Source organism: Glycine max, chromosome 3 (assembly GCF_000004515.6).
Source record: "Glycine max cultivar Williams 82 chromosome 3, Glycine_max_v4.0, whole genome shotgun sequence".
NCBI classification, from domain to species: domain Eukaryota; kingdom Viridiplantae; phylum Streptophyta; class Magnoliopsida; order Fabales; family Fabaceae; genus Glycine; species Glycine max.
The window spans coordinates 35464899-35479223 of record NC_016090.4 but is presented as its reverse complement, the minus strand read 5'-3'; the positions used below and the strand labels follow the sequence as shown (position 1 = coordinate 35479223).

General features: G+C 34.5%; 1 protein-coding gene across 1 annotated transcript in view; it reads right to left on the bottom strand.

Moving 5' to 3' along the window:
* LOC548016 (ferredoxin-dependent glutamate synthase, chloroplastic) overlaps positions 1–14325 on the bottom strand; it is a 28109-nt gene that overhangs the window by 11845 nt on the left and 1939 nt on the right. Inside the window, exons 2-10 of the mRNA XM_006576724.4 lie at positions 13191–13503; positions 9961–10403; positions 9743–9874; positions 8448–8546; positions 6723–6793; positions 6145–6241; positions 5112–5204; positions 3194–3339; positions 229–388 (exon numbers count right to left, since the gene is read on the bottom strand). Coding sequence (XP_006576787.1) covers positions 229–388; positions 3194–3339; positions 5112–5204; positions 6145–6241; positions 6723–6793; positions 8448–8546; positions 9743–9874; positions 9961–10403; positions 13191–13503 — 1554 coding nt within the window. The remainder of the gene's footprint in view (positions 1–228; positions 389–3193; positions 3340–5111; positions 5205–6144; positions 6242–6722; positions 6794–8447; positions 8547–9742; positions 9875–9960; positions 10404–13190; positions 13504–14325) is intronic.

Here is a 14325-nt window from a genome sequence, read left to right as displayed (position 1 = left end):
CAAAGAGACAGGGATATGCATAGAGCCTGAGTAGTGACATACAATGAATACCATATAAAAACAACAATATCATGCACCTCATGACATTATGAACAAACAATAAACATATTAAGTAAACATGATCCAGATGTAATGAGATAAGTAACTTTGCACTACCATAGCAAAACTATGTCAGAGAACCAAGCAAATTAAATTCTAAAATAAATTGTAGGAAAGTACTCAGCTTGCCTGTGCAAACCGTTGCTTGAAATAATCAAAAAGCATGTGAGGTTTCTGAGACAATGCTGCCAATGGAATATCATCTCCCATGCAAAACGTGGGCTCCTTTCCTTGAGCAGCCATACTCTCGATCACCATCTGGACATCTTCACTAGAGTACCCAAATGCCCTGGTAGTACCCAAAGAGAAGAAGAGTAACAGCCATATGAGATGTTGTATTGTAAGCACAATAGAAAGGCAAACACACTTTCCCATAAACATACTATAGAACATTAGCTTGTAGGACATTTAGCATTAGCTTATGGAAACCAGCCACAATCCACTTAAGTCAATACTGATAAAACAAAAGACAGTAACAACAATAATAATTCCCACCAGGTGAGGTTTGCTATATGAATCAAGCAATGCCATAGTGCCCTATCCTAAGTCATGTATATAGACAAACTATTGACTGCTAAATCTTTCTTAATGGTTTCACTTGTGTTTTTTTTCAGTCTCTGCTGTTAGCAACGGGACTACCATCCATTTTATCTACTCTCCTTACTAGGTCCTCTATAATTCTTCTCTACACATGCCTAAGCCACCTAAGGCAGGTTTCTACCATCTTGTCTACCAGAGGTGCTACCCCAATTTTTTCTCCAATGCGTTCATTCCTAATTCTATCTTGTCTAGTATACCCACTCATCAAATGCAACATTCTCATCTCTATGACATTAAGTTTATTCTCTTCTTGGCTTTTCATCACCCAACATTCAGTTCCATACAACATTGTTAGTCTTATAAATACGCAACAACTTTTTTTTAATCTTGAGTGATACCTTTTGTGACAGATAGCACCCAAAGCACTCCTCCGTTCCACCCATGATCCATCCCTCTTGAATCCTAAGTTTTAAATCTCCCTCTATTTCTTCATTGTTCTGTACGATGGGCCCTTGATACATAAAACCATGAGTTTTACTTCTAAGATAGGATTGTCGCACCTCTTTACATTCCATACACTATCTTACTTCTACTTAAGCAAAAGAGATGAGCTTCCAAATCTTGTCTCCATATCTCTAACTTTCCATTTATTTCCTCTCTTGATTCTCCAATTACAAGTTACAACTATAACATATGCAAAAAATATGCATTGTGACACTAGCTATTCAATATAAGCACATCCAAGACTACGGTATAAAGAGACAAGGGCTGGAAGCCAACTTGATGGAGTACTACGGTAATAGGAAAACCTGTTGTGATCCTATCTTGTACTCCCATTCCAGTTGTGACCCTCTCAAACATATCGTTGATTGCTTGAATATATGCAATACAAACTGCTTTCTTCTTTCGGGCCTTCGACAATATCTCTCTTGGCACCTAAACATACACCTATTCCAAATCAATGTAGACCATATGTAAATCTTTTATTCCTCCAGTATCTCACCATTAAATGTCATAACAAATATATTGCTTCCATGACCACCCACCTAGGCTTAAAATAAAATTGAATTTTAGTAATATGAGCCCCCCCAATCTTAATTACATTTTCTCATAAATTCATATAGTATAATTCATGAATTTTATCCCCTTATAATTTGTGCAATTTTGTATATCTCCCTAGTTCTTATAAATAGAGCTTAAGAGTGCTACTCTCCACTCTTCCAACATTTTCTTAGACCTCGCAATCTTGTTAAATAACTTTGTCAGTCAACTAATACCTATCTCACCCAAATCTTTCCATACCTCAATGAGCATATTTTTTTATCAAACTACTTTGCTATCTGCCATCCTTTTCAATGCTTCTTTAACCTTAGGCTCTCAAATTCTACGAAAAAAGATTTAATTATGATTCCCTTTCCTTACCTTCTGCCTATACAAAAACAAAAGATGGTGCCCTTCATTAAATAACTTGTGAAAGTAATTTCTTTACCCATCATTAATATCTTGTTTTGCTACCTAGACTTTACCTACTACATCCTTACTGCACCACACTTAATCCTAGTCTCCTAACTTTCTTTCCCTACATTTAGCAAGCCTACAAACACCCCTCTCACACCTTTGGTGCCAAAGGATTGGTATAACCCATCAAAAGCTCTTGCTCAAAGCCTTTTTGGTATCTTTCTTAGCTACCACTTTTTCCCCAATTTTTTGCATTCTTACATGGACAATGCTTTATAACAATTTCTTCTGACCTTAACTTTATCTAGCACACTTGCATACCACCACCAAGATTCTTTACCCACAGGTCATCAACCTTTTGATTCACCAAGAGTTTCTTTAGCCATCTTCCTAAATCCCTTTGTCCATCTTGTCCCAGATACCATTTGCACTTCCTATTGCCTCCCCATGCTATTTCTCCATAACTTTGATAAAGGCTCCACTGTTTTTCACCCTTTATTTGACACCAATTGGTCCTTGAAATCCTATCTTGACTTTTCCTCCCAAATCTATTCTCAACTCTTAGATCCATCACCAAGACTGTGTTCGGTAATCAAGTTCTCAATCTTGAAAAATAAAATATTACACAGAGATCCTTTTTCCTACTTCCTAGAGGAATATTTCACTCCAAAGGGAGTTCATATTATCGTAAAAGCCTCTTTAAATGTGGTCACCCCTAGCCCGTCTTGGATGCGGCCTCTTCAGGGCTGCCTTAATTGCAGCCTCAAGAGTGGAAGTGTAGTCCCACATCAACTAAAGATATGACTTGGACAGTCCTTGACTTACTAGCCAGTTTTGTGGGAATAAGTTAGACCCTAAGCCCAAATTCTAAGAGTTTAAATCACAATTTATCCAAAATCACAATTTATCCAAAACCACAATGCATGATCCTCATAAAGATCAAGAAAAATAATAGATAGAGAACCACATAGAATGTTTAACTAATAGCAATGAGTAAATCCATGGGTGTAATAGGATTTATAAGTATAAACACTTAAAAACAAACATTTCCTCATCAAGGATAAAACTAATAGTAATATCTACATAGAACTCTCACTGTTGGTGTCTTAATACTGCCTCATTGTCCAACACAGAGGCTGAAAGGAAGTTCCCAGGCTTCAAAGACCGCAAATTTTCCTTGATCCAGTTCCCATATGGGCTTGATAAGGCTACTCGTTTTTTAACCTCTGTATTCTCATAGACCTACCACACAAAACATTTGAAATGTAAAATAATCCCATAAGACAGCATATACTACATTTGACAGGAAAATAAAACATTAATTGAAAATGTTCAAACAACTCATGAATGGGCAACCACAATTTCAAATTCACAGACCATGACCCTCCCCAGTCCCCATACCATATATTATTATTTTCTCATAATTGATATAAATTGATTTTATCAGTCAATCAGATATATCTCGGTATGAAAAAATGATGTTAGTGAAGCTGCTAAGGGTAGAATTTCTTGAAAACTTTCATTCATATGCTATGAAAGGAAAATCTTAAATCTCTAATACTATTGAGTGCCATATGATGTAGTCTTAACAACAAACTTCACGAAATTAAGTAAGAGTAAGCCTCCAAGTGGGTGATGCTACACTGCTTCAAGGGTGTCCAATGGAGTTTCGAAGAAAAAAATCAGAACAAAACACAAAAATTGAACAGATGGTGTCAGCAGGAGAACAAAATGAGGACTTACAACACACACACACAACCAAAAAAAAAAAAAAAAAAGAAGCACAAGGGTGAGAGACAGAATAGAGGCCTAAGGACACACACCTTTCTCAAGACTTTCATTAGAACCAACGTTGTATTTAGTTTAGAGGATGGAAATAGAAGAGAATTTTTTTAATTAAATTAGAGTGTAGAAGGTGTGGGTCCCACATGGGAGCCACAAAATTTCTCTCCTCCCTCCCTAAACCAAATACAGCCTAAAAGGAGTAGAGGATGTGCAAACAATCGACAGAACCGAGTTCATGCAAAAAAGAGTAGTGGATAGGGGATTTGGCTCCTCTAAAGTGAGGGGAGTACTGTAAAGGATAAAGTGCACTAATAACCGTTAATTAGAGATTGTAACAAACTTTATGGTTTGTTATATATATGTATTTGATTTTATCACAATTTTCAACTGTTGATTTTCTAATCATTGATTGTGAGTGTAATGTATCCTCTGAAGCTAGATCTGTGACTATGCCATCGGCTTTGCCAAAAAAACACCAGGCTTGGCCAGAAACAACACTGGTAAGCATTAGGTATTGATGATGTGTGACAAAACAGGTGAGAGAGCAGTGCATGTTGTGTGAATAAAGCATCAAGCAAGGTTTCTGAAACTCATCAGTTACACTGCTATAGCACACAAAATGCTGCAATGGTCCCTATCAAAAACTGCTCCATTATTTGTACCCTATAGAAGCCCAAGGCTAGAACACTATTGACAACTACATTCTTGTTTTTCCCTCTTCTCCCCAAGGATTTAGGACAAATATGTTGGAAACAATAATAGTTAATGCACTTAGAAAACATGTTTATGTATCACATGAAAAAATGTATTTAGTGTTCACGAGTATTAGTGTCTAGGAATTTGCACTTATGTAATAGTAGCCTAGGTAATAGTCACCACTAAGACTATAAGAGACTATATATATGGATGATATGCAGAAGTCTCCCCCTCTAAATTCAACAGAATAAAGAGAAAGAAACTTAGCTTCATTTCCAAAAATTCAGTATCAATAGAAAAGCCAAAAAGGAACAGGTAGCAATGTGTTTTCTAGAGCGAGGTTCTGGGCAAACAATGTCATTCAATTAATCACTTTGTCACATAGGGGGGACAGGGAGCATTGTGGCAAATAAAATTTCTAAGTCGGACAAATATTTAAATCAAACTCAATATTAATAATGCAGGAACTAGCAGCCATTAGAAGATAATGTACTTTGTACAAAAGTAAAATAAGAAAATACTGCAGTGCAAACCTGACCGCCAGGTAAATCAACCGTTATCATCATGCCTGGACCTAAACGGCCTTTCAAGACAACCTTTGACTCATCCACTGGCACAACACCCACCTAAAAGTGAATGGCACAAGGTAAAAATTGGAAGTCATGAAACAGAATTTGTGGCTTCAGAACTGTAATTCTCATTACTGCACATAAGTACAAGAGATGCCAAATTTCAAATGAATGTTTTAAACAGACAAAAAATGTTGGATATTTATCATTTATCATTATTTATAAGTAAAAATCATAAAAAAAAACAGAGGCAGAGGCAAAGCAAGATCATATTCACAGGATGTGCACAAAGAAAAGAATAGAAGGTCAGATACTAATATCTGAAATACTTTTCTTGATTATACAATGTAGCTACATGTGTGACTATTAGTCTCTGTTTAATCTAAACATTTAATATGATGCTAATTAGAAAGCTAATAATCTACTAGCAAAAGGGACTTAACAGTTTAATTTTCATGTACCAAAAAAAATTACACAAGCCGAGATAACAAAAGACTTAGTAAAATGGCATTCATCAAATCTTAGTTTTTCCATATTGGAGTATGTAAATACATAACTGTGAAAACAGTTTTGTTTCATGATTGTAAGGGTTGTTAGCTCTTGCTAACAGCACCCATCTAGTATTAGTCAGCAGTATAAAAATTGTAAGGGCTGTTAGTTTTTCACAAACAGCACCCAGGTAGTTACATTCGGTTAGAAGTTAGTTAGGATTAGTTAGAGTTAGTTATGTTTAGTTTCTCAGTTCAGAGGTCTTTAAATACCTCAGTTGTAACTAACTCAAATTAACTTCTCAGATTAATAATATCAATTATATCTTCGATTTCTCTCTCTCAGTTTATCGAAAATTCCAAGTTCAAATGCAGCCAAAACAACATCTCCTAAAAGTTCTAGAGTTAGCAATAGATTAGAACTGTCATCTGAACCGTGAAATCATACAACATTATACTAATTAACCATATATTATACATAACAAAGGGATAAAAGTATGGGACTTCACCTCAGAGGCAACATAGACCATATTGTCTGATGTTCGCCAATACCTAGCAGGTCGAAGTCCATTACGATCAAGGCATGCACCAACAGTTTTCCCATCACTGTGACACATGAATTGGATTACCAGCAATCACAGAAAAATGACAGAAGCCCATAATTAAATTTAAATTGACAGGGTGATTTTCTCTTAAAGAAAATGGAAAGAATGTTAAATATTAGCATGATGTAAAGAAATTGCATAACAAAAACACTCCTGGATTGGTCCCTGATCAAGAACAATTAGTTCATTACAGAAGAGTTACTAAGAACTAACTAAGTGACTGTAAATCAATAATCACAAGGTAAATTTTTTTGTTGGACTCCTCACCCTCTTCCTTCCACTAAGCACACCACAGGCACACAGACTCAGATTAGGACCATTAAATTCTTCTTTTGCTGTCACCTGTCAGTTTCTAAGAACCACCCTTTCCTGACTAGAGTGCTACTTCTTAAATTCTTAAAGTCACTTCATATGAATTAGAATAGAGTGATAGACCAACAAGGCAACCATGTTCCTCTGAATTCTTTTTTAAGCATTTATACCTGAACAAAAGCAAGGCTGGTCCATCCCAAGCTTCCATCTGACCCTTGTAATAGTCATAGAAATCAACCACCTAAGAAGTAAAAGCAATATTAGGGACACTTCCATGCAGAAATTCAAGAAAAATGGTTTAAAATATTGTAGCAAATAAAAGATAAGATGCAACAAACAGAACAGACTCTGCAATTTTGCAGAGCAAGCATGAAGGAAGAGTACTGAAAACATTCATCTTTTTTTTTATCCGCAAAAATAATAGTATATATTAATATGATAAAGCAGTACAAGGGGTACTGTTATATATACAAACAGTAGTCTCCCATGCAGAGGTTTGGTTCCCTAATACAAACTGCATGAATTAAGGAACCAAAACTCAGACTGTATAGTTACATAGATCATCCCAGCACCTAATCCTAATTCCCCCTGATTACAAAACCCTCTCTGATATTGCTGAAAACATTTGTCTTAAAGGGGCAAGGGCCTAACAACCACTCTAGATAGGCTATTCTAGTAATTACTCAGTCCATTTTATTTCTTAGCATTCAGTTATGATTAAACCTCATAATGGGTAGGTCAAATTCTATTTTACACCGGTTTTACTTCCGATACTTTACCTTTGACTTTCAAATGTTGATGAATATTTAAAAAAATCTAGATATTAAGTTTTTAATAGAGAAAAATCAAGAAGATTGTCAGTTATGAATGCAGAAAAGAGAAATGAGAAACTGATAGAAACAAACAAAGGAAATGAACAATTTTATTGGACAACTGAGAACAGGAGATGCAACTCTCCTCCAAAGGTTTCCTTTTCACAAAGGATTACCCCTTTCATAATTACTCTCGTTGTTTTAATGAATCCTTTCCTCCCAATCCCCTCCTATTTATCTAAATGACCCCTCTAACAAACCATATTACTGTTCTAACTGTCAATAACAACTTTTCCCTTACTTTCTGTCCGAACACTATCAAGACTAAATGGGATCGTTACAGAGAACTGAAAAGGAACAAGAAACAACACAACACAACAAGGGAACCATAAAATCAAAAGTCAAAACTTTGCCAGACTAATAAGTGAGTTTCGACCTTATTTAGATTACACTAAGAAGCTACATCTCTATTTTATTTTGACTTTTTCAGCAAACAGAACAAAAGGACACCAAGCATCAAAATCCATTTAAACAAGCAATCTACAAACAGAATCTATATGGGGGAATGTGTTTTAGGTACCTCAAGTTTCAGTCAAAATTAATCTTAGTCCCTATACTTCAAAAACATTGAGTTTGGTCCTCGTGTTATTTAATTATAATTGGTGAATTTTGACCCTCACCCTAGATTCCTAAGAACTATAAAGAGGGATGAAATTCACCAATTATTAAAAATACGAGAACCAATCATTTTAAAATATAGGAACTAACACTAATTTTGACCAAAAATTGAGGAACCTAAAACACATTTTATCCAAATATATAAAACGCCAGACAAAATCACTTTTTTATTTTAATTCAAAGGAAAACAAGCACTTATTACATGTAACCATGCATCTCTATGTGAATGAGTAATATTTGAGAAACAAAACTCAATAATAGAAAGTATGAATTACATTTTATATTAACGCAGACAACACATGCTTCTCATATTTGGACAAATAAAGTCGACAGAACATGCAATAACAAGTGGGGATTTATAACCATGACATCGGACATGTCGGTAATATAATAAATAAAAAATACCTCAGGATATTTGATTGACAGAGTTGGATGATTTTTATAAGCCTCTGGAACAAGAATCATCATAGCTTCCTCAGGACTTCGACCACTTCTTATCAATAACTGAACCATAGTAGACCATTCATATCAAGATATAAAAGTGACCATTAAAAGTTTAAAACAAGTCTAGAGAATTCAATACACAAATAACAACAACAACAACAACAACAACAACAATAATGATGATGATGATGATGAAAACAAAACAAAAACTAAAAACAGAGGTGATAAAAAACAATACAAATCAGGAACTTGTATATCTTTAAGAAAGAAATACAACAGTTAAAAAGAGAGAAGGATTCAGTAAAAAAAATGACAAGAAAATCAACTCAGAGCAACCATTTCTATTTGGACCATCAGTTTTTTGCTTTCACTTTTTCTGTTTAACAATATTTTACTTTGATAACAGAAGAAACAGATCAAAGAGAAATAAGAATAATACAAATAAAGAAGCATAAGAAATTCTCTTAGGGGAAACAAAAAGAAAAAAGAAAAAGAAAACATGGGAACAAAAAGAGTAACTTTAAAGAGCTCACTCACTTGTTCCTGTGCAAATCCTTAAAAGGCACCCCTCCCCCAAAAAAAACAAAGAAAAAAGAAAAACTTATGTTTAACCACTCACATGCTAAACAAAACAACTCTACAAGATTGGAAGGAAGAAACTTGTAACAAAAACTTTCACTTAATCTATAAACACCGGAACAAGTAACAACTATATATGCGCACACACAAGGATCATAAAAGTTTGCTCCACTTTTTTCAGCCAAAGCATCTAAAATAATTAGACAACAAGGATTCAAGAAAAACACTTCCAAATTCCAATTGCTTTACAAAAATGCCAGAATGAAATTTCCAGAGATTCAAAGAAACTCCAAAAATAAAGGATGACCTTGTCTCTGAACACCAGTATACACAACATGGACAGCAGGAGAAATTCAATCTAGTTACATAAGGCCTATGAATCTATAAAATATCATTTGTATCAACCCTATTAAGCACCTTGGTCCAAACAAAAGTATGTTCTTTAATAGGGGCATTACCTAGCAAATAACTTAGACATATTGAAATTTTAAACAAATGGATTATTAAACAGAATCTGAAAGAAAAGTTAACATGACAGGTATAGGAAATTAGGAACCATAAGAGCACAAGGATCAAATATTTTTAAATTTCAACAATAAATTCCAAATGAATAACCATCATCATCAACATCCTCAAGCTGAAGGAATTAATAATTTTATGTTCAATAATTTACATACTTCTGCAGCACTGTCAAGATTTGCTGAGTCTGATGCCTTTGGATTTCCAAATGGACGAATTTCATTTTCACGACCTCGCCATACAGGTGACTTCAATGACGGTTCTCGTGATTGCATCCAATTCAAGTTACCCTGCACAAATTTGTGGCACTTTCATAAATCCATAAAAAAAAGTAAAACTTTATAGAAATAATTAAAATGCCAAAAGAAAACTCAACCTGTATGGTGTTGATCTCTCCATTATGACCAAGAAGCCTCATCGGTTGTGCAAGAGGCCATCTGGGACTAGTATTTGTGCTGTACCTTCGATGATAAATGGCAAAAGGGGACTTATAAAGATTATTTTGAAGGTCAGAATAAAATAACCCAAGCACTTCTGAGCGAAGCATCCCCTTGTAAATTATGGTTTGATTGGATAAAGAACAGAAATAAAGCTCATTTCCCCAACTTTCTGAGCTTACTGCTTTTTCAATCAATTTCCGACAGATGTACAGTTCTCGTTCAATGTCATCAACGTTTTCTTCTTTCACAATCTTAACAAATACCTGCTGTATATTGGGCATGGTCTCCTTTGCATAGTAACCTACTACAGAAGTATTTACAGGAACAGGCCTCCAACCAAGAACCTCAAGACCTTCTTGCCGAAAAATATTTACAATAACTAAACAAAAAGATTAAAATACATGTCAGAACACAAACTGCTGTATTACAGTGCAAAATTCACTTTGGCCCATTTAAGAGACTGTAAGCCAATATATCACAGTTGAACATTTATCATGCACACAGAGTACTTATGAAGACAAGATACTATACTATAGTGGTACAGACGCGTGTTTGCATGACCATGTACACATTCATTTTTCTTCAAAGAACCTATAACAAGAAAGATGGAAAACTAAAGTCCTCAAAAAATTACCGATACAGAAACAGAACAAATAGGGAAAATATAGACATCCCTAAACTTTATTCCATTTTGAAATAGCTGCTGTGAACATTTGAATCCAAATGAGAGGTTCCTAAATTTTCTGAAATCTACAAATAGATCCTTACTCCCTGAAATAGTTCATTGCATGATTTGTATATAGCCTTTAATTTTAATATATATGGAATCGAGCATTTGCCCACATCACTTTTTAAAAACATTAACCCTTTTAACTCAACTTTTTAATTATCAGAACTTATATTAGGCTCATATCTCATGTTTATTCTATAAAAAGGAAGCCATGGGCTTGAGCAATAAATAAGGGAGCAAAAAGGGAATATCATACATGAGCAATAAACATGATTTCCTCATGCCCCTCCCCCAACCAATTCTTCTTGTGCAACCTTTTTCCTCCTCCTTACATACACTTCCAGGCCTTTATATTGAGGCTCATTATCCTTCTCTTGCCCTCTTTTCCCTTTCCCACTATGCACATGCATTTGGGCCTATCACAAACACTTACGGAGCGTTTGGTTCAAGAAAAGTTTTTTTGTATCCGGAATCATGATTCCTGGGAATCATAAATCCTGGGATTCATGATTCCTAGGAATGATTAAAAATTGTTTGGTTAGTTATAAATATTCCTAAGAAGATTTATATAAGATTTTTGGGAATCAAATATTAACATGATATTTTTACCAAAAATTTAAAATGTTTATCAAATCAAATGATCTAATAAGAGTAATATGTAAAACTTTAACTATATTTACTACAGTAAACTCTTTTTTTCAACTCAGGAAAGTTAGATTCCCACCACCTCCCATGGGAATGTTTTGTGGGAAACTCAATTAAAAAACGATTCCCGGGAATAATTTTTAAAATATGCATACCAAACATAGGAATTTAATATTCACAACCTAAGATTCCTGGGAAACTTAAAAGAATCTCCCTACCAAACACCCCCATAGGGTATATTTTTATTTTATTGCAAATCTTTGGAAACAATAGCCTTAATACCAAGGGATAATTAAAAACCTCCATTGAGAATAGCAGTAATTACATTTAGACCCTACTTAATTTAGAAACTATATTTACATCCCTTATTTTATATATCATTCTTTTGCCTTAACACAGTAACACCCTTTACTTTTAAAAAATTAGACATACCTCCTTTATTTTTGGTGTATAAACCATATACATAATACCTTTAAAAACAACTTGTGGGGCAATGTTTTGTACCTGTTGTTGAAAATTCTGGATCAGATCAGACTGCTACACAGCCTGATTCCCTGTATCCAGTAGCCTATCTAGAACTATATTGTATCTTTAGTACCTCTGGTACTTTTATCTAATAATAACTACTTTTGCTGTCCAAAAAAAACAAAGTAAGGAATGTGTAAGGTAGGTAGGTGTAAATGTAATTTCACTAATTCTAAAACAAGCAGGATTTAGGTGTAATTATTGCTATTTGCTAACCTCAAGGGAGGTCTCCAATTAGTAATTACCTCTAATACAATGATTTACTTTTAATTTGTAGACTCATAACTGCTGTATATCCTAACTAGGGTGTAATGGGAAGATCACGCTCCAAAAATGGCTTGATATTCAGCAGTTAAATTATTATTGGGTTTGTCTCAAGGATATTCAGCAGTTCTTGTGCATTAGTTTCTAAGGTTTTTCAATTGTATACAGTTGGAATAGAATTTATTTATGACAGGTTGAATAAGTATGATATTGAGAGTTTCATCATTTGAAATGGTTTTTATATGAATTATGATTATGACTGATTTTATGACTTATATTTTTGGGGATCCGTGCTAAAATGCCATAGCCAAAGGTTACTGCACAGCACCACACATGATAAACACAAGGTTTAAGACAACTATATCCTTAACAACGAAAAAAAAAAGATCCTAGAGAAATGCAGTTCCTCTTCAATACAGAAATGATATTGAAAATTGAAATATGAAGTAAAGAGACATCAAATAGCATATACTGCACTACACAAGCTATGATAGCAACAACAACAAAGATTTATAATGTACATAATCTTATTATTTGTTTTCACCAATGTCTTAATTGAGACATATGCTTCAACTTCAGGTTCTACAAAGCCTGTGGTTCGTGGACTTGTATGGCATGTGAATAACTAAGCAAATTAGAGAATAGCATACTGGATCAATGAGAAATAAGAAAAAATTCCTTACATAAAAGCAGGAGAGCATCATGCAGCATGTAATATGCAACAGGAATTGTTAGAGTATACTGTTTCAGTAGTGAGTTCAGTGCCAGGCTCAGCTACACTGAGCTGGCAAAAGTCTGTTGTATCAGGTTAGTTAAGTTTGTTGTTTAGTTCGTTGGATTTCTAACTAAACTAAGTTTAAATGAATTGTACCAAAACTTTTCAGGCTCCATCAACAAAATTTATCACAATCAATTAAACATGCTTATCTTAGGGAAACCACAAAAGACAGACATTCTTGTAGCTCAACTAATCCTCAACATTCAAAATAAGAACACTATTACCTTTCTTCGCCTCATTGAGAAATTGTGCATCTTTGGGTAAGAAAACCATTCCAACACCAGTGTGCGACTTATCAAAGGAAGCAATCCCTTGCGTGTTGGCCCAATTGTCAAATAGTTCCCATGGAACTCCAGTCATCAGCCCTGAACCATCGCCAGAGTCATTATCTGCTCCACAGCCACCACGATGTTCCATACAACTTAAAGCATTTAAAGCATCCTTGACAATCTCATGTGATCCCTTATTCTCCAAATTGGCAATGAATCCAACCCCACAGGCTCCTCTCTCTGATAATATGTCCTCCAAGTTTGCAACCTGTGCAACAAGTGACTGGAATGTTATCATGTAGATTACATGCCACAATATTGAACAGTTGAATAGCAAAGCATTTGAGAAATAATGCTCTAAAATAACTCAGACCCCACAATGGTGGGAATCTTTTGTGCATTGGGCCACGGAAACCCTTTTAATTAATTGCAAATCAAACTGCTAATTACAAACTTAAATGCAACAAGAAAAAAAAATGCAAAATTCATTCTCTATTCAAGTTTATTTAGGATTTACGAAGTTTCATAATTCATAGAGTAGTTAAATAAAATTCATACTTAAACCGGATGATACTTGCTCAGCTGTTCATTTGCTAAAGCATTATTTAAAGTGGACCAACATCTGTTGGTTCAAGTGGGAATGGGAGAGCTTTATTCCCAAATGGGTCAACCAAACCCAACTTGATTCAGATTAGTTGTGGTGAAATGTGGCTTCCGGATGCCAAGGGTCTAATACTGAAAAGCACATTGAAAAAACAAACAAACAGGGTACAACCAATTGATTGGATTATGACCTACAAAGTCATTATGGAATTCTATATATTCATGAAGTAATTAAAAGATGACACTTGTTCTGTTGAACATTTGCTAAAGCATCATTTAAACAAAATTGAAAGAACGAACAAATGGGGGGGGGGATGTTAAAAAAGAACACTCAATTGGTAGCTTGTTATCATTCTACATATGATATGATTATGGTCACTACATTTCTTAAAAAATATTGAAGACAAAGAAAGTGCAATTGATAACCTGGTATTGTAGAATCTATGTACCTTAATAAAGTATGATAATTAAAAAGAAAAAATCATAA